Source organism: Rattus norvegicus, chromosome 14 (genome assembly GCF_036323735.1).
Source record: "Rattus norvegicus strain BN/NHsdMcwi chromosome 14, GRCr8, whole genome shotgun sequence".
NCBI lineage: Eukaryota > Metazoa > Chordata > Mammalia > Rodentia > Muridae > Rattus > Rattus norvegicus.
The window spans coordinates 50,764,660-50,786,495 of NC_086032.1; the positions used below are offsets into that span (position 1 = coordinate 50,764,660).

The 21,836-nt window shown below is 39.2% G+C and overlaps 1 protein-coding gene across 1 annotated transcript in view; it reads right to left on the reverse strand.

The window, feature by feature from the left end:
• Positions 1 to 9,034: 9,034 nt before the first annotated feature.
• The window catches only part of Dthd1 (death domain containing 1), a 103,524-nt gene continuing 90,722 nt past the window's right edge, over positions 9,035 to 21,836 (reverse strand). Inside the window, 2 exon segments of the mRNA XM_063273758.1 lie at positions 9,035 to 9,357; positions 14,646 to 14,680. Coding sequence (XP_063129828.1) covers positions 9,035 to 9,357; positions 14,646 to 14,680 — 358 coding nt within the window.

Here is a 21,836-nt window from a genome sequence, read left to right on the forward strand (position 1 = left end):
TTAGATGCCGAAAAAGCCTTGGACACAATCCAACACCTGAAGCGGAAACTTCTGGTTTGTTTGGAAAACGAGTTACGTCAAATTATGTTTGATAGGACACACAGGATATTTTACTGGAGAAGACACAGGAAAGAATGTTGTCCTGAAAGAGACACATGAAAGGATGTTTTAATGTGGCAAACCCACAAAAGGACCCATTATAAAGGAATATAAATATGACCCTACAGACAGTGGGAGATGAGCACTGAGCATTGGTCTGGTTTGCTCCACCTTGTTATTCTTTGCTGACACATGTGTTGTATATCGGTTTGGTCCACATAGCGTTGTTGAGCTCAACTTGTTGTAACACAACTATTGAGATGAACTCACACATGAAGTGCTTGTGAGATTCAGGCATCATCTTGCTACTTCCATGACCAGTTGGTGAGTCTTATGGTTTCTTCAGGATTGAACTACAGCTGCTGGTTTGTGCCTGGTGTCTGCCTATCTAGAATACTGGTCTGCAGCTGCTGAGTCCTATTTGGTGTTTTCTATGGGACCTAACTGCTGAGAAAAAAGATCAAGCTCACCCCCAAAGAACTATTGCTCAACAGGCCTACTTCATCCATATCCTAATAACTTTTCTCTTCCACTACTTCTGCTGGCTGCTGGGCTAGAGGAGAGGTTGAACCCCTATTAAAAGTAGGTTGCAAAACATTTATGCCTACAAACTCCCCTTCATGTTAAAAGCCTTGGAGAGCTCAGAGACACAAAGTGCATACCAAAACATAATAAAGGCAACATGTAGTAAGCTAATATTCAACATAAAATTAAATGGAAAGAAACTTTAAGTGATTCACTAAAATTGGGGACATTACAAGGCTGAACACTCTTTATGTATTTATTCAATGTAGCACTTGAAGTTTTAGCTACAGAATAAGACAACTAAAAGTTATCAAGAGTATGCAAATTGGAAAGGAAGAAAAGTATTACTATTCGCATGTACTATGATAGTATACATAAACGACCACAAAATTTTACCAGAGAACTACTATACCTAATAAACACCTTTAGCTAAGCGGCTAAACACAAAAAATATCTAAAAAATATCAATACCCTCATTTATACAAACAATGAATGAGCTGAGAAAGAAATTAGGGGAACAATACCCTTTGCAACAGCCACAAATATTATAAAATATCTTGGTGTATTTATAACCAAGTAAGTGAAAGGTGAGTATGACAAGAACTTCACATCTAGAAGAAAGAAATTGAGCAGGATATTGAGATGAAAAGATCTCTCATAATCATGCATTGGTTAAAATAGTAAAATACATTAAAATAGTAAAAATGACCATCTAACCAAAAAGTAAACCACAAATTAACGAAATTTGCATAAAAATTACAACACAATTCTTTAAAGACCTTAAAATGCCAATTCTCAATTTCATATGGCAAAACAAAAAACCAAGATAGATAAAACAATCCCATACAATAAAAGATCTGGAGGTATCACTTTCTGATTTCAAGCTTTACAGATTAAAGCTGTACTGTTTCAAGAGAACAGTAATAAAAACAACATGGTATTGGCATAACAAGACAGTTTGATCAGTGAAATAGAATCGATGACCTAGAAATAAACCCATACACCGATGGACACTTGATTTTTTGATAAAGAAGCCAAAGATGTACTAGGGAAAAAGAAAGCAACTTCAATAAATGTTGGGTTAATTCTATATCTGCATGTAGAAGAATCCAATTAGATTCATATTGATCACCCTGCACAGAATTCAAGCCCAAGAGAGTCAAAGACCTTAACATAAATCAAGTTATACTAAATCTAAGAGAAGAGAAGTGGGTCTTGAATATATTAGCAAGAGAGACAACTTCCTGAACAGAACACCAATAGCTCAGGCACTAAGATCAAGAATTCTTCTGTTACAGCAAAGGATGCTGTCAGTAGAACAAAATGTCAGCCTACAGAATGGGAGAAAAACTTTTATCAGTCCTACGTCTGACAGAGGGCTGATGTTCAAAAAATATGCTTCACTCCTTCTTTAAAAGGGAACAAAATACCCTTGGGAGGGAATAGGGAGGCAAAGTCTAGAACAGAGGCAGAAGGAACACCCATTCAGAGCCGGCCCTACATGTGGCCCATACATATACAGCCACCAAATTAGATAAGTTGGATGAAGCAAAGAAGTGCAGGCTGACAGGAACCGGATGTAGATCTCTCCTGAGAGACACAGCCAGAATATGGCAAATACATAGGTGAATGCGAGCAGCAAACCATTGAACTGAGAATGGGACCCCTGTTGAAGGAATCAGAGAAAGGACTGAAAGATCTGAAGGGGCTCAAGACCCCATATGAACAACAAGCCAACCAAGCAGAGCTTCCAGGGACTAAGCCACTACCCAAAGACTATACATGGACTGACCTTGGGCTCCAACTGCATAGGAAGCAATGAATAGCCTAGTAAGGTCACCAGTGGAAGGGGAAGCCCCTGGTCCTGCCAAAGCTGGACCCCCAGCGAATGGGATTCTTGGGGGGGGTAGTAATGGGGGAAAGGATGGGGAGGGGAACACCCATACTGAAACGGAGGGGGAGGAGTTAGGGGAATGTTGGCCTGTAAACCGGGAAATGGAATAACATTTGAAATGTAAATAAGAAATACCCAATTTAATAAAGATGGAGAAAAAATAAAATGGGGTACAGAAACTAAACAGAATATTCTCAACAGATTATTCTCTAATACCCAAGAAGCACTGTGAAATGCTCAGCACCCTTAGTCATCAGGGAAATGCAAATCAAAGCAACTCAGGTTCAATCATACAGATGTCAGAATGGCCAAATTTAAAAACTCAAGTGATAGCTCAGGCTGGTGAGGATGTAGAGCAAAGAGAACACTACTACATTGCTGGTGAAAGTGCAAACTTGTACTGCCACTTTGGAAATCCATTTGGCAGCTTCTCAGAAAGTGGAGAAAATTTCTACTAGAAGACTTAGCTATGTCATTACAGGGAATATATACAAAAGATTCTCCACCATACCACAAGGACACTTTCTCAACTATGTTCATAGAATCTTTATTTGTAATAGCCAGAAACCAGAAGCAATTTAGATGTCACTCAACTGAAGAATGTATAAAGAAAATGTAGTACCTTTACACAATGGAATACAATTCTGCTATTAAAAACAGGGATGTCATAATTTGCAGAGAAATGGGTGAAACTAGAAAAGATCATTCTTACTGAGGCACTCCATATCCAGAAAGGTACCCATGGTATGAACTCACTTATAAGCCATCAAATACAAGATAGCCATGGTAGAATTCATAGACACAAAGAAGCTAAGGAATAAGGAAATCTAAGGGGAGGGGTGTGCTTGAATCTTACTGAGAACGGGAAATACCATAGAGATTGGGGGTGGATGGATTGAGGGAACTTGGTAGGAGACAGGGAGGGGAGGTTAACAGGAGGAATCAACTGTAGGGAGAAGAGAGGTAGAGAATTCTTGGAGAGGGAGCTGATATTTGTAGTGAGGTATGGGGCATGTCTGGGAGGAGCAAAATCCTAGGAGAAAGGGAACCCCAGCAATCTACGAGCATGAGCCTAGCCCAGGCTTTCAACAGTTGTGGATATGGAACATGAAATAGCTACACCCTGTAACCAGCAAAGACTTCCAATGGAGGAATGGGGGCACCAACCGAGCCACAAAACCTACAACCCACAACTTGTCCAGCCTACATGATGTGCAGAAATAAACTTGGAGCAAAATATGAGGGAATAGCCCACCAATGATAGTTACAACTTGGGTCCCATGTCATGAGAGAGAGCCCACCCATGAAAATATTAAGGATATTCTGGTATATTTATGGACAGGAGCCTAATATAACTGTCATCTGAAAGGATTCACACAGCAGCTGATTGGTAGAAACAGAAGCAGAGACCCTTAGTCTAGCATTAGCTAGAGCTCAGGGAATCTTGTGGAAAAGAGCAAGTAAGGATTGAAGGAGCCAGAGAGGTCAAGAGCACCACAAGAAAACCAACAGAATTAACTATCCTGTCCCCTTAGGAGCCAGCAACTAAAAAGTATAAATGGAACAGACCTAGGGGCCCTATGCATATGTAACAGATGTGCAGTTTTGTCTTCACGTGGGTCTCCTACAACTGGATCAGGGTCTGTCTCTGACTCTGTTGCCTGTTTTTGAATTCCTTTCCCCTAAGTGGGCTATCTTGTCTAGACTTAAGAATAGAAGGTGTGCTTAGTCCTATTAGAACTTGATAGGCTCAGGCAGGTTGATATGTGTGGGAGTTTTCTCCTTCTCTGAGGAGAAAGGAAGAGGGAGATAGGAAGAGGCAGGGATTGGGAAGAGAAGAGGGAGAGAAGTTTGGTCAGGATGCAATGTAAACTAATTACTGAAAAAAGTTACAGAAAGAAAATGACAACAGTTTGAAAGCCCTAGATTGGATAGGCTATATACTTGGGGAAAACCAAGTATTATTATTCTGCTAAAGGATCATACAAATAAAATGACTCCTAATAACACTGTGCCATACAAGAGTTCAGTGCCTCACTTAATCATCATCAGAGAAACTTCTTCCAGTGGATTGGAATGAATACAGGACCTATGATTGGACTATGTGCAAGGGTGAGAGATTTTGGAACACACAGTTCTAAATGGGATGTCTGCATCAAATTCCTTCCCTCAGGGTTTGGGGAACTTTGTGCAAGAGGAGGTAGAGCAGTTTCTCCAGACAAATTAGAACTGATGAACATAAGAAATACCAGAATCTGTGTCAGCATGCCCTGAGACTGAATTGGTTCAAGCCAAACAGAGTTTCAGTGCTGAGAGGGAAAACTGGACCAAGATGCTATCTCCAACTGACATCTGTAACTTAGTTTTACATAATGGAGTCTCATTGTGTATATTAACCACAATTAATGATAGCCCCAATGTCAAGCTGTAGATGGACAATAGTATTGTTGTAGACTTTTGTCTTCTATTACTTTGTTTGATCATTTATTTTGTCTTATTAGTCTTTGTTTATATATTATGGTTTCTGATTTTGATTTCATTTTTGTGTGCTTTGTTTGCCTGTGTATGTTTCTTGTACTTTTTCTTTTAAAAAAAAATCTGTATTTTCCCATTTGTTTGGTCTTCTAATTAATTTTTTTCTTCCTGAGTATGTGTTCTGATTACGGTTTTGCCTCCTCCAGCTCTCACTAATTCCTGTCCCTTTCTTCTCCCATCTGAATATCCCCTTTCCACCTTCATTGGGAAACAAAAATGTGTCTATGGAATAATAATATTGATGAATAATAATACAAAATTAAATAAAACAAAAAACTTAAAGTAACACAAACAGAAGAAAAAAGCCAAATGTAAAGCACAGGAAACACACACACACACACAAACACACACACACACACACACACACACAAACACACACGATGGCAGAGAGGATACTCATAAAAATACAAAAACCCCATGTGGTAACATTAAAAAATGTCCTGACACCAGAAAAATAATCAATAACATTCTGGTAAACCGAATCCAAGAGCACATCAAAAAATCATCCACCATGATCAAGTAGGCTTCATCCCAGGCATGCAGGGATGGTTTAATATATGGAAAACCATCAACGTGATCCATTATATAAACAAACTGAAAGATAAAAACCACTTGATCATTTCATTAGATGGTGAGAAAGCATTTGACAAAATTCAACACCCCTTCATGATAAAAGTCCTGGAAAGCATAGGAATTCAAGGCCCATACCTAAACATAGTAAAACCCATATACAGCAATCCAGTAGCTAAGATTAAACTAAATGGAGAGAAACTTGAAGCAATCCCACTAAAATCAGGGACTAAACATGGCTGCCCACTCTCTCCCTACTTATTCAATATAGTTCTTGAAGTTCTAGCCAGAGCAATCAGACAACAAAAGGAGATTAAGGGGATGCAGATTGGAAAAAAAGAAGTCAAATTATCACTATTTGCAGATGATATGATAGTATATTTAAGTGATCCCAAAAGTTCCACCAGAGAACTACTAAAGCTGATAAACAACTTTAGCAAAGTGGCTGGGTATAAAATTAACTCAAATCAGTAGCCTTCCTCTACACAAAAGAGAAACAAGCTGAGAAAGAAATTAGGGAAAAGACACCCTTCATAATAGTCCCAAATAATATAAAGTACCTCGGTGTGACTTTAACTGAGCATGTAAAAGATCTGTATGATAAGAACTTCGAGCCTCTGAAGAAAGATATTGAAGAAGACTTCAGAAGATGGAAAGATCTCCCATGCCCATGGATTGACAGGATTAATATAGTAAAAATGGCCATTTTACCAAAAGCCATCTACAGATTCAATGCAATCCCCATCAAAATACCAATCCAATTCTTCAAAGAGTTAGACAGAACAATTTGCAAATTCATCTGGAATAACAAAAAACCCAGGATAGCTAAAACTATTCTCAACAATAAAAGGACTTCAGGGGGAATCACTATCCCTGAACTCAAGCAGTATTACAGAGCAATAGTGATAAAAACTGCATGGTATTGGTACAGAGACAGACAGATAGACCAATGGAATAGAATTGAAGACCCAGAAATGAACCCACACACCTATGGTCACTTGATTTTTGACAAAGGATCCAAAACCATCCAATGGAAAAAAGATAGCATTTTCAGCAAATGGTGCTGGTTCAACTGGAGGTCAACATGTAGAAGAATGCAGATCGATTCATGCTAATCACCCTGTAAAAAGTTTAAGTCCAAGTGGATCAAGGACCTCCACATCAAACCAGATACACTCAAACTAATAGAAGGAAAAGCGGGGAAGCAACTCGAACACATGGACACTGGAGAAAATTTCCTGAACAAAACACCAATGGCTTATGCTCTAAGATCAAGAACCGACAAGTGGGATCTCATAAAACTGCAAAGCGTCTGTAAGGCAAATGACACTGTGGTTAGGACAAAATGGCAACCAACAGATTGGGAAAAGATCTTTACCAATCCTACAACAGGTAGAGGGCTTATATCCAAAATATACAAAGAAATCAAGAAGTTAGACCGCAGGGAGACAAATAACACTATTAAAAAATGGGGTTCAGATCTAAACAAAGAATTCACAGCTGAGGAATGCCGTATGGCTGAGAAACACCTAAAGAAATGTTCAACATGGATGAAGCAAAGAAGTACAGGCTGACAGGAACAGGATGTAGATCTCTCTTGAGAGACACACCTAGAATACAGCAAATACATAGGCGAATGCCAGCAGCAATCAACTGAACTGAGATCAGGACCCCCGTTGAAGGAATCAGAGAAAGGTCTGGAAGAGCTTGAAGGGGCTCGAGACCTCATATGAACAACAATGCCAACCAACCAGAGCTTCTAGGGACTAAGTCACTACCCAAAGACTATACATGGACTGACCCTGGGCTCCAACCACATAGGTAGCAATGAATAGCCTAGTAAGAGCACCAGTGGAAGGGGAAGCCCTTGGCCCTGCCAAGACTGAACCTCCAGTAAACGTGATTATTGGGCGGAGGGTGGTAATGGGGCGAGGATGGGGAGGGGAAGCCCGTATAGAAGGGGAGGGGAAAGGGTTAAGGGGATGTTGGCCCAGAAACCGGGAACGGGAATAATAATCGAAATGTAAATAAGAAATACTCAAGTTAATAAAAAAAAAGATACAGTCTTAGGTTAAAAACCAAATCATGGGTACATTCCTTAAAACACACTTTAAAAGAAAAGTATTAATTTAAAAAAAAAGATTTCTCTTAGCTAAAAAAAACTCTACTGTTTTTTAAGTAATTGAAAGAGGTCTTAGACTATTTTAAACATGTCATTTTTTTTCTGAATTGCTTCATTTTCCTAATAATAAATATAAAATGTCGTCAATTCTAGTGTCCTTTTGAGAGTAAGTGGCTGAAGTGTTTTTATACTTTTAATTTATTCTAAGGGTTTCTTTCAATTTTCCAAAATCGACTTATTATTTTACATGGCTCCCTTTACTTCACTTTGTCACTTGTGGACATCTGTTGTCTATGTCCCTGGAATTGGTTGCTTGTAGTCACGAACAACTAGGTTAATTATATATATAATTGTTTAAAAGTCATTCTCTCTATTCTATCTTCACTTCACATTTAGAAAAAACCTTAGCTATGGAAATGTAAATTGAACAAATTATATTGCAAATGCCATTAAGCTTAGTTGAACCGATAGTGCTATTGGCTCCAGAAAATACATCAGCAATTTTTGATGGTGCTGACACCCAGAGGTGTTTTCATTTGACTGATTAAGCTACTGTTCGGCATTGGTTCTAATGCTTTGAATTAATCCAGCCCCCAAATCAGGAATCTGCATGTTCAAAAACTGAATGTCATTTTCTCCAACTGGGTTTTGATTGATCAATAAAGAGCCAGCGGCCAATGGTTGGGCCTATAGACTGAGGCAGGACCTTTGGATTTGCATGGGCAATGAACTGGAATGAAGAAGAGTCAAATTACCATGATTCAGAGGAAGATGGATCAGATTTAGAACTGCAGAAGGAAAAATCACCCAAAATGTAGATGAGAAGAAATGTGCCCAGAAGCATCTTGGGCAGCAAACACTAGGGAGCCGCCTAGTCAGAGCCAGGACAATAAAGATAAAATAGAGAATTACAGGGCTGTAAACCAGGATTACTGAGGAAAATGGTGCTAGCCACGATGAGGATTAGAACTGCCCAGTCTTTGAGCTAGTCAAGGCATTTAAAATTAACTGGTGTGTGTGTGTGTGTGTGTGTGTGTGTGTGTGTGTGTGTGTGTGTGTGTGTGTGTGTGTTTCACTCATGAATCTATAGGACTCTGAGAGGCCGCTGGCATCAAAGCAGTGTCGCTAAACTTTCTGCTACAAGCTTCTCTTTTGTTTTCATCGATTTCCCACCAGCAAGTCTATCAAATAGATTCACTTCAATCTTACTCAGTAACTGGGAAACAGTCTCACTTGATCGTTGGCATCCATGAGCTCCTTTTAAGGGTAAAGGAAGCATGAACACACCTTTATTCAGCAGCCGCATCAAACCAGGGCTGTGGTTCTGTGAACACCTTATGTTCCCATTTGAATTTGAGCTCTTCTGCAAGATGGCCCCAGCCCATCTTGCGGAGATGGCGAGCCAGGAGACGAATTTTGTCAGTGAAAGTCAGGAGTGATCTTTTCCAGAAGCAAAGGAGTTCTTAGATCTGCTCAGTCAGATCATCAGGATGCTTGAGTTTGATGAGCTAGACTGTGCTCTGGCGCAGCAGGAGGGATGCTGTGAGGACCTCAGCACCTTATTCAGAGAGTTAGTCAGCTAGCCAGTGGAGCAAGTTATCCCATAGGGCCTCTGTCAGGGCACATGTATCATTAGATAATTACAGTAAAGTTAGGACTCTTGCTTAGGCATGTGCTGATCTAACACTCCTCACCAGCTCATCACATAAAAGCTGCCTGCTCTCAGGTTTAACCTCTGAGAAAGAAAGATACAAGACCACCCATAGGCTGCTGAAACTCTGCCAAGACCAAAGATCATCTGAGGGTCCTAGTGTCTGCAGAGGCTTAGTTACGTGAATGTCCTTAAGAACCAGAAGGGCTTCATAACATGATTTTATGCCCCATCCACACAATGTGATGCTAAATTAAAAGGGCACTTGATATTTTTAATCAGCTCATGTTGGAGTCTTGGCTGCTCTTGAATGGCACCGTGTTCCAGGATATTGTGTAGGTACAAAAAAGATATTTCTCTTTGTCAACACTAATGCAGTAGATAAATACATAAGCTAGTTAATTTTCGCAGGAATATAACCACACAAATATTCACAGATACCCAAGGTACCCAGCGCACATTCTACAGAAGTCCTTTACACTAACCTTTTGACTGATCTCAGTACCAGTTAGATCTCCAAGCACGTTGATCATGGGCAGTATGCTCAACATAGCCCCCAACAAGCCTGGGAAACCCCTGGCCATCTCTTATACTTCTGATTCCATTTTCCTATAGTCACTGTTTCGAGTGTGTGATTCAGACCATCATTCTGATGAAGTCCCTTTGTCCTACTCTCTTTCATCACAGACTACTTTTCCCGTTTTGTGATCACTCCCACATGTACAGCTTTCATAAACAGCACTTTGGAGCCAGTTTCTTATGAGGATTACTTAGGAAAAGGGTCTGACACATCCTTGCTGGTTTTCCAAAGTGTTATCCTAGCATCAGGTAACGCGCTCATTTTGATATCCATTGTACCTCATAGTTCTTCCTCTCTTAATATCGTTTATCCTTCTCCAGAAATCAGCAGGAGACTTGCTGGTGAACATTCATTCCACCTTCCACCACCTCATTGACCTGTTTCATGTTTCTCAAATAGGTTGGAAACACTCCGCACATTTTCTTTTTTTCTATCCTATCCTATCCTATCCTATCCTATCCTATCCTATCCTATCCTATCCTATCCTATCCTATCCTATCCTATCCTATCCTATCCTATCCTATCCTATCCCATCCTATCCTATCCTATTCTTTCTTCATTCCCCTTATTTCCTTTATTGTTTGTTTGTTTCTTTTCTTTCTTTACCTTGCTGAGAATCAAGGACAGAGACTGATCCCTAGTCAGAAGTCACTTTACCACTCTGTAGACAACCATTCGGTCACTGAACTACATCCATCCATAGTCTGGAAAATCTTGTCCTTAGTCAACCAGACTGATTCCTCCTCTGTAGTCTAAACTTCTCAACATCACTATTTTCTCCGACATCCCACACTTCCATGGCTCCAATTCCTCTGCTCCTAGTAATATTACATACAGATCCATCTCTAGTAGCTATCCCCCATTGTCACATGTCCCTGCAGAGTTCTGCCTGCCTCAGCACCAGTAAATCTTAAAGGCTCAGGTTTCTATATCCATGATGATCTTAGAACCAACCAAAAATGTGCTTCCTCTTCAGCTTCATGGATTCTAGTTGTCCAATTTAAATCCTGGGCTTCCCATGAATTCATGAAAAAATGTGTGGAATGCAACTAGCTATGCTACTTTCTGTCATGCATACTATCTGAAGTAGTGGCAAGTGCATGGAGAAATCTCTTCTTTTTTAAATTCAATTTAAAATTGTCTACACCAATGACTGGAGAATCCTTTCTTTTTCCTTTAAGTCACAACTTCACCCATTCTCTTTCAGTCAGTCAATGTTTACTTTCCTACTTTGCTCAAAGCTGTTTACGTACTTCTTGACACTGCCTTTACACTTAGAAGTAATTTGCTTTCCATCCCTAATCTTCAGTGTGTTGGACTACATTCCCTCTGCAATGCAGTGTCCCATGACACCTGTCCCAAGTCTCCTTACCTTCTTTTGTTTCTATTCTTTTCCAAAAATTCTGAGACCTTTACTGACTTTGATTATTATATGTCAAGCTCCAGTGTTCACTTCCTTTATAATTATTTTCTTTGATTTTCCTTGAAAAAATACACTATTGCGTCTTTGCTTTGGGGCTCTGTTTAACATTCTAGTTAAGCAATTACTGAAACTCTTCTAGAGGCATTTTGGTTACAGCTACTGGTTCTTAGTCTACATCTTCTCTGACACACATGGATCCTGTCATTGTTTTCATTATTGGTAGGAGTTGTATTTCATGGTTTTGTTTTCTTCTGTCTTCCCTTTGCTAACTCATCTCCTCAGTATGACTTAGTGGAGGCTTTCTGTGTCAGATCTCCTGAAATTTTTAAAGAAACTATTCTTCGTCTAAACATTAAGGCTAGACTGACTCCATGACAGGCTTCAGATTGACAGTTCAAGAGATGAGGTCTAAATCTCTCTTTACAAGAACTGTGTAAGTCCAGGCAAGTCCTGCCCTCAGAAGAAGCCCTGACACCTGGACTGAGGCAAGGAAAATGGATCAGCAGCAGTTTCCAGACTTCCTCAGATACTTTCTCAGCAACAGTTTCTAATCCCCATGCCCCAGTAATGGAATGTCCTTAGAAATGGAGTAAAATAAAGGTCACCTACCCTGTGATCTCCTAAGGTCCTTTAAATCAGGGCCTGCAAACTCACTTAGTTGTCTCTCTATCTTGATAATAGGAGTCCCCAGCTTGCTGGACTTCTGCAGAATAAGACACCTTTTATGTTTGCATACTATTTGAGTCTGAGGTATCATTCTTTGGTGAATCATGAATGCCTACAATATGATTTTTATTTAATATCTCTGTCTCTCTGTCTCTCTCTGTCTCTCTGTCTCTCTGTCTCTCTGTCTCTCTCTCTCTCTTTCTGTCTCTTTCTCATATGTGTGTATATGATGTATAAGTAAGAGTATGGTTGTACATATGCCATAGTGTGTATGTCTAGGTCAGAAGGTAATTTGATAGGGTACCAATTCTCTTCCACTATGGAGCCCAGGGGTTGAACTCCTATCTCTGGACCATTTTGCCAACCCAAATTTGCCCATTTCTTCTGTCTCCCTCAGTGAATTTACATATTCTTGCTTGCTTACTTCTATTCTGTATGTAACACATGTAACATCTATTATAATTTCATCTTTAGTTTTGTTTTTCTCAGATCTGAAATATTCATCTCTTTGTACGAGATATATTTATCTGTATAGCTATAGAAAAGACAACTGAGGTATAATATTTGTAAAATTAAAGCCATCAGCTTTGGCCTTTCCTTCTTTCCAGCTGCTCAGTTTTCATTCTATTTGTTTGCCTCTATGTGTTTTAATGTGGTCGTTTGACTGAGTCAGCTAAAACACTGAGTATTATTTAAATTTCTCAAAGACTATTTCACAAACGTTGTGCCTAACTGTCCCAACTTTTCAGATCTCCATATTTCTTCTCTTTTCCAGCTTTGTTGACTCACTATTACTCATTCTTAAATAATGTCCCCCAAAATGTCCATGACTCTAATGCTGTTTGGAGGTTGTAGAACATTTAGGATGTGGAGCCTGATGAGAAAATGTTAGGTCTTTGGGCCTTTCTTGTTGGGGGGCACTATTATTTTGAGGTCTTCCATGTTCTCTGTCTTTTTCCTGAAGGGATATATTGCCAATTCCTCTCACCATGTTATATTCTACTGCCAGAAAGTCATGACAAAACTGAGCCAAAATAAATTTTCCTTATTTTAAGTATTTTAGATGTGTTTATTTTGTATTATGTATTCTAGTGTTTTGCTTGTATGTATGTATAAATACTATGTACACATAGTGCCCACAGAAGTAAAAAGATTCTCTGTAACTGGAGTTACCGTAATGTGTGTGTTGGAAGTCAAACCAAAGTCCTTTGCGTGAGCAACAAATTTTTTTTTTTTTTACCACTGAGTCACTTCACTTCTTCAGAATCCTTCCTGAACTTTTAAATTGATTTCCTCAGTTATTTTGTCACAGTGTTGGAAGACTTACACTACAATGGGCTATCTTCTTACTGAGTTTGGCAGAATTAGAATTCTCATTTATATTCCCTCACTGTAAACATCATCTCATGTTTTATTTTCTTAATAATAAAAATGAGAAATGCTTTGTTTGCATTAGTCCTGTGCACAGAAGCCTGGGGTTCTCTGGATGACCCCACTCAGATCTTTGGAATGTATCCATCAATCTTCCAGACTTTGTCCAGGGACAGATCAACAAGTCAAGTCTAATGCTGTCTATAATCATTCTTCCATTTGAGGTTTGGTGGTACCTGGACTTTCCTAACACACATCAGGATGAAGAGTTAGTTGACTCTTGTACAACCCGATGGTCATTGAAGGCAGCAGCTGTTATGCTTTTCGTTGAACATCAAATTCTTTAAAGTTAATTCTCTGAGATTTTACCTACTTCACTTATGTAAACTACACTTGCTCTCCTTTAAAAAGCACTTTCTTGGTAAAGTATACAATACTGAAATTTACTTCTATCCTCTACTTAATGCAGTCCAGAAGTGCCTGCATTTTCTGCATTAACCCATAGGGATTGCTAATCAGGACTCTGTTCCATTCATGGTTGCCATGAGAAAGTGTGGAGAATAATCTGATGTTTTTGAAGAGTGTAAGTTACAAGATTAATAGATTTAACATTATCAAATAACATATTTTAAAGCTAAAATACAATAAAAGTGTCAAATCCTATCTGAAAATTTGCATCTTTGTTAGATAGCTACATATTTGTTTATATGCAACCTAACTAATAATAAAAAAACATAACCAAATATATTCCCTCTGTTTTCAGAGTCCAAAGTGCCAAGCATTGCACTATGGAATCTGCTCTTTTGTTTCAAAGGAATACAACCTCAATTTCACATCTACAAACATCTAAAGTTGGCCTTCACTAACAATACTTAGATACTGACAACTGACAGTCAGAGTTGGAGTTGTACAGTTTTGTAGTAGTGCAAAACTATAGTGCATTTGCCAACTTGAGAAATGTCTTGCCGTCTGAGCAAAATGCTTTCTAAAGTTCACATTATGAAAGTCTCATTGTAAGTTTAATAATATGTACATTTGCAAATGATACTTTGGGTTATAAATACATCAATTCCCCTAAAAATGCATTGGTAGAATTTTAAGCAATAATAGTGCCACTCCCTATTTTCTGTTATATAAAAAGACTCAGACATACATAAACTATAAAACACTAAAATGTAATATGGAAAAGACAAAGCCAAGAGTCCTTACCTAGAGGGTCTGTAGAAACTCTTTTGGTTGGCATTGTGGTTCATATGAGGTCTCGAGCCCCTTCAAGCTCTTCCAGACCTTTCTCTGATTCCTTCAACAGGGGTCCTGATCTCAGATCAGTTGATTGCTGCTGGCATTCGCCTATATATTTGCTGTATTCTGGGTGTGTCTCTCAAGAGAGATCTACATCCGGTTCCTGTCAACCTGCACTTCTTTGCTTCATCCATCTTGAACATTTCTTTCTGTGCTTCTCAGCCATTCAGCATTCCTCAGCTGTGAATTCTTTGTTTAGATCTGAACCCCATTTTTAATAGGGTTCTTTGTCTCCCTGCAGTCTAACTTCTTGAGTTCTTTGTATATTTTGGATATAAGCCCTCTACCTGTTGTAGGATTGGTAAAGATCTTTTCCCAATCTGTTTGTTGCCATTTTGTCCTAACCACAGTGTCATTTGCCTTACAGAAGCTTTGCAGTTTTATGAGATCCCATTTGTCGGTTCTTGATCTTAGAGCATAAGCCATTGGTGTTTTGTTCAGGAAATTTTCTCCAGTGTCCATGTGTTCGAGTTGCTTCCCCACTTTTCCTTCTATTAGTTTGAGTGTATCTGGTTTGATGTGGAGGTCCTTGATCCACTTGGACTTAAGCTTTGTACAGGGTGATAAAAATGGATCGATTTGCATTCTTCTACACGTTGACCTCCAGTTGAACCAGCACCATTTGCTGAAAATGCTATCTTTTTTCCATTGGATGGTTTTGGATCCTTTGTCAAAAATCAACTGCCCATAGGTGTGTGGGTTCATGTCTGGGTCTTCAATTCTGTTCCATCGGTCTTTCTGACTGTCTCTGTACCAATACCATGCAGTTTTTATCACTATTGCTCTGTAATATTGCTTGAGTCCAAGGATAGTGATTCCCCATGAAGTCCTTATATTGTTGAGAATAGTTTTAGCTATCCTGGGTTTTTTGTTATTCCAGATGAATTTGCAAATTGTACTGTCTAACTCTTTGAAGAATTGGATTGGTATTTTGATGGGGATTGCACTGAATCTGTAGATCGCTTTTGGTAAAATGGCCACTTTTACTATATTAATCCTGCCAATCCATGAGCATGGGAGATCTTTCCATCTTCTGAGGTCTTCTTCAATTTCTTTCTTCAGAGTCTTGAAGTTCTTATTGTACAGATCTTTTACTTGCTTGGTTAAAGTCACACTGAGGTACTTTATATTGTTTGGGTCTATATGAAGGGTGTCTTTTCCCTAATTTCTTTCTCGGCTTGTTTCTCTTTTGTGTAGAGGAAGGCTACTGATTTATTTGAGTTAATTTTATACCCAGTCACTTTGCTGAAGTTGTTTATCAGCTTTAGTAGTTCTCTGGTGGAACTTTTGGGATCACTTAAATATACTATCATATCATCTGCAAATAGTGATATTTTGACTTCTTCTTTACCAATCTGTATTACCTTGATTTCCTTTTGTTGTCTGATTGCTCTAGCTAGAAGTTTAAGAACTATATTGAGTAAGAAGGGAGAGAGTGGGCAGCCTTGTTCAGTCCCTGATTTTAGTGGGATTGCTTCAAGTTTTTCTCCATTTAGTTTAATGTTAGCAACTGGTTTGCTGTATATGGGTTTTACTATGTTTAGGTATGGGCCTTGAATTCCTATGCTTTCCAGGACTTTTATCATGAAGAGGTGTAGAATTTTGTCAAATGCTTTCTCAGCATCTAATGAAATGATCATGTGGTTTTGTTCTTTCAGTTTGTTTATATAATGGATCACGTTGATGGTTTTCCATATATTAAACCATCCCTGCATGCCTGGGATGAAGCCTACTTGATCATGGTGGATGATTGTTTTGATGTGCTCTTGGATTCGGTTTGCCAGAATTTTATTGAGTATTTTTGCGTTGATATTCATAAGGGAATTTGGTCTCACGTTCTCTTTCTTTGTTGGGTCTTTGTGTGGTTTAGGTATAAGGGTAATTGTGGCTTCATAGAAGGAATTCGGTAGTGCTCCATCTATTTCAATTTTGTGGAATAGTTTGGATAGTATTGGTATGAGGTCTTCTAGGAAGGTCTGATAGTATTCTGCACTAAACCCATCTGGACCTGGCTCTTTTTGGTTGGGAGACCTTTAATGACTTCTTCTATTTCCTTAGGAGTTAGGGGTTGCTTAACTGGTTTATCTGTTCCTGATTTAACTTTGGTACCTGGTATCTGTTTAGGAAATTGTCCATTTCCTGCAGGTTTTCATGTTTTGGTGAATATAGGCTTTTATAGTAAGATCTGATGATTTCTTGAATTTCCTCTGAATCTGTAGTTATGTCTCCCTTTCATTTCTGATTTTGTTTATTTGGACACACTCTCTGTGTCCTCTCGTTAGTCTTGCTAAGGGCTTATCTACCTTGTTGATTTTCTCAAAGAACCAACTTTTGGTTCTGTTGATTTCTTTCTACGGTCCTTTTTGTTTCTACTTGGCTGATTTTACCTCTGAGTTTGATTATTTTCTGTCTTCTACTCTTCCTGGTGTATTTGCTTCTTCTTGTTCTAGAGCTTTTAGGTGTGCTGTCAAGCTGCTGACATATCCTGTTTCTTTCTGCAGGCACTCAGAGCTATGAGCTTTCCTCTTAGCACAGCTTTCATTGTGTCCAATAAGTTTGGGTATGATGTACCTTCATTTTCATTAAATTCTAAGAAGTCTTTAATTTCTTTTTATTTCTTCCTTGACTAGGTTATCGTTGAGTAGAGCATTGTTCAACTTCCACGTACATGTGGTCGTTCTTCCCTTATAGTTATTGAAGACCAGCTTTAGGCCGTGGTGGTCTGATAGCACGCATGGGATTTTTTCTATCTTTCTGTACCTGTTGAGGCCTGTTTTTTGACCAATTGCATGTTCAATTTTGGAGAAAGTACCATGAGGAGCTGAGAAGAATGTACATCCTTTTGCTTTAGGATAGAATGTTCTATAAATATCTGTTAAGTCCATTTGGCTCATGACTTCTCTTAGTCTGTCTCTGTCTCTGTTTAATTTCTTTTTCCATGATCTGTCCATTGATGAGAATGGGGTGTTGAAATCTCCTACTATTACTGTGTGAGGTGCAATGTGTGTTTTGAGCTTTAGTAAGGTTTCTTTAACGTACATACGTGCCCTTTTATTTGGGGCATAGATATTTAGGATTGAGAGTTCATCTTGGTGGATTTTTCCTTTGATGAATATGAAGTGTCCTTCCTTATCTTTTTGATGACGTTTAGTTGAAAATTGATTTTATTTGATATTAGAATGGCTACTCCAGCTTGCTTCTTCCGACCATTTGCTTGGAAAGTTGTTTTCCAGCCTTTCACTCTGAGGTAGTGTCTGTCTTTGTCTCTGAGGTGTGTTTCCTATAGGCAGCAGAATGCAGGGTCCTCATTGCGTATCCAGTTTGTTAATCTATGTCTTTTTATTGGGGAGTTGAGGCCATTGATGTTGAGAGATATTAAGGAATAGTGATTATTGCTTCCTGTTATATTCATATTTGGGTGTGAGGTTATGTTTGTGTGCTTTTCTTCTCTTTGTTTTGTTGCCAAGACGATTAGTTTCTTGCTTTTTCTAGGGTGTAGCTTGCCTCCTTATGTTGGGTTTTACCATTTATTATCCTTTGTAGGGCTGGATTTGGAGAAAGATATTGTGTAAATTTGCTTTTGCCATGGAATATCTTGGTTTCTCCATCTATGTTAATTGAGTGTTTTGCAGGATACAGTACCCTGGGCTGGCATTTGTGTTCTCTTAGGGTCTGTATGACATCTGTCCAGGATCTTCTGGCTTTCATAGTCTCTGGCAAAAAGTCTGGTGTGATTCTGATACGTCTGCCTTTAGATGTTACTTGACCTTTTTCCCTTACTGCTTTTAATATTCTTTCTTTATTTTGTGCATTTGGTATTTTGACTATTATGTGTCGGGAGGTGTTTCTCTTCTGGTCCAATCTATTTGGAGTTCTGTACGCTTCTTGTATGCCTATGAGTATCTCTTTTTTTAGGTTAGGGAAGTTTTCTTCTATGATTTTGTTGAAGATATTTACTGGTCCTTTGAGCTGGGTGTCTTCACTCTCTTCTATACCTATTATCCTTAGGTTTGATCTTCTCATTGAGTCCTGGATTTCCTGTATGTTTTCGACCAGTAGCTTCTTCTGCTTTACATCATCTTTGCCAGTTGACTCGAAGATTTCTATGGAATCTTCTGCTCCTGAGATTCTCTCTTCTGTCTCTTGTATTCTGTTGGTGATGCTTGTGTCCACGGCTCCTTGTCTCTTCCTTTGGTTTTCTATGTCCAGGGTTGTTTCCATGTGTTCTTTCTTGATTGCTTCTATTTCCATTTTTAATTCCTTCAATTGTTTGATTGTGTTTTCCTGGAATTCTTTCAGGGATTTTTGTGATTCCTCTCTATAGGCTTCTACTTGTTTATTTATGTTTTCCTGGAATTCTTTCAGGGATTTCTGTGATTCCTCTCTGTAGGCTTCTACTTGTTTATTGATGTTTTCCTGTGTTTCTCTAGGGGAGTTCTTCATGTTTTTCTGGAAGTCCTCCAGCATCATGATCATATATGGTTTTGAAACTAGATCTTGCTTTTCTGGTGTGTTTGAATATTCTGTGTTTGCTTTGGTGGGAGAATTGGGCTCCGATGATGCCCTGTAATCCTGGTTTCTGTTGCTTGGGTTCCTGTGCTTGCCTCTTGCCATCAGATTATCTCTAGTGTTACATTGTTCTGCTATTTCTGACAGTGGGTAGACTGTCCTATAACCCTGTGTGTCAGGAGTGCTGTACACCTGTTTCCCTGTTTTCTTTCAGCCAGTTATGGGGACAGAGTGTTCTGCTTTGGGGCGTTTAGTTTTTCCTCTCTACAGGTCTTCAGCTGTTCCTGTGGGCCTGTGTCTTGAGTTCACCAGGCAGGTCACTTGGAGCAGGAAGGTTTGTCTTACCTGTTTTCCCGAGGCTCAAGTTTTCTCGTGGGGTGTTGCTTATGAGCTCTCCTCGGGGGCAGCAACCAGGAAGATCTGCACTGCCCTATCCGGGAGCTTCTGTGCACCAGGGTTCCAGATGGCATTCGGTGTTTTCCTCTGGCGTCAGAAATGTGGGCAGAGTGCAATCTCTTCTGGTTTCCCAGGCGTGTCTGCCTCTCTGAAGGTTTAGCTCTCCCTCCCACGGGATTTGGGTGCAGAGAACTTTTTATCTGGTCTGTCCCTTCAGGTTCCGGTGGTTTCTCAGACGCAGTGGATTGGCTGCTCCTGTGCCCTTATCCAAGGGAACCCAGAGGCCATATATAGTTTCCTCTTGGGCCTGGGATGTGGGCAGGGGTGGGCAGTGTTGGTGGTCTCTTCTGCTCTGTAGTCTCAGGAGTGCCCACCTGTCTGGGCAATGAGCTCTCTCTCCCACAGTTGTTGGGCGCAGTGAGCTGGAGGCAGGGAGCGCGACATTGGGACTCCAGCTAAAAACCGGAAGTGTCCGGTCCTAGAAGAATGTTGCCTCTGTGTGTCCTGAGGCCACCAGTCAAGTTGCTTGGAACAGAAAAGTTTGTCTTACCTGTGGTCTCAATTTTTCTCGTGGGGTGTTGCTTATGAGCTCTTGGTGGGTCAGCAACCAGGAAGATCTGTGCAGCCCTTTCCGGGAGCTTCTGTGCACCATGGTTCCAGATGGTGTTTGGTGTTTTCCTCTGGCGTCAGAGATGTGGGCAGAGTGTAGTTTCTTCTGGTTTCCCAGGCATGTCTGCCTCTCTGAAGGTTTAGCTCTCCCTGCCCCGGGATTTGGGTGCAGAGAACTGTTTTTCCGGTCTCCTGAACTCCATTTTTAATAGGGTTATTTATCTCCCTGCAGTCTAACTTCTTGAGTTCTTTGTATATTTTGGATATAAACCCTCTATCAGTTGTAGGATTGGTAAAGATCTTTTCCCATCTGTTGGTTGCCATTTTGTACTAACCACAGTGTCCTTTGCCTTACAGAAGCTTTGTAGCTTTATGAGATCTTATTTGTCGATTCTTGATCTTAGAGCATAAGCCATTGGTGTTTTGTTCAGGAAATTTTTTTCAGTGCCCATGTGTTTGAGATTCTTCCCCACCTTTTCTTCTATTAGTTTGAGTGTATCTGGTTTGATGTGGAGATTCTTAATCCATTTGGATTTAAGCTTTGTACAGGGTGATAAGAATGGATCGATCTGCAGTGTTTTACATGCTGACCTCCAGTTGAACCAGCACCATTTGCTGAATATGCTATCTTTTTTCCATTGGATGGTTTTGGCTCCTTTGTCAAAAATCAAGTGACCATAGGTATGTGGGTTCATTACTGGGTCTTCAATTCTATTCCACTGGTGTATCTGCCTCTCTCTGTACTAATACCGCACAGTTTTTATCACTATTGCTCTATAATACTCCTTGAGTTCAGGGATAGTGATTCCCCTGAAAGTCCTTTTATTGCTAAGGATAGTTTTAGCTATCTTGGTTTTTTTGTTAATCCAGATGAATTTGTAAATTGTTCTGTCTAACTCTATGAAGAATTAGATTGGAATTTTGATGGGGATTATACTGAATCTATAGATCGCCTTTGGTAAAATGATCATTTTTTTTATATTAATCCTGCCAATCCATGAGCATTGGAGATCTTTCCATGTTCTGAGATCTTCTTCAATGTCTTTTTTAAAAGACTTGATCACAGAAGTTCATTGCAATTTCGTTTGTAGTGACCCAAACTATAAATGAACAAATTGTTCTTAAACAAGTAAAAACCAGATTGAAATTATGAAAATAGTGTTTACTAAAATATAAATAAAAATGATTGAAGGATGAAAAAGGGATAAAATTAAAACATGCACAGCTTTTAAATAATAATACTTTGCTAACTGCACATCCTTGTTTCTCTTAGATCATATTCTTGAAATGACAAAATATTTTTTCAAAATGGAAAATATTTTTAGTGATTGGTGATAGGTAAGCATCAAGAAGACATTAGTATAAAGATGTCTTTGTTGTAATGAACTAGACCTGTGGTATGAAGTATAATTCATTGAGCTATTAGATGGCACAAAGCTACACATAGACATGTATGATGTCACCTTCCTGGCTTTCACAGTATATTGCATTCATGAATGTTGTGACTCAAGGAAAATCAAAGAAGGTTTATATCTGTACTAACTTTCCAATTTCCTACAAATCTACAAAGATTTCCCTTACTAT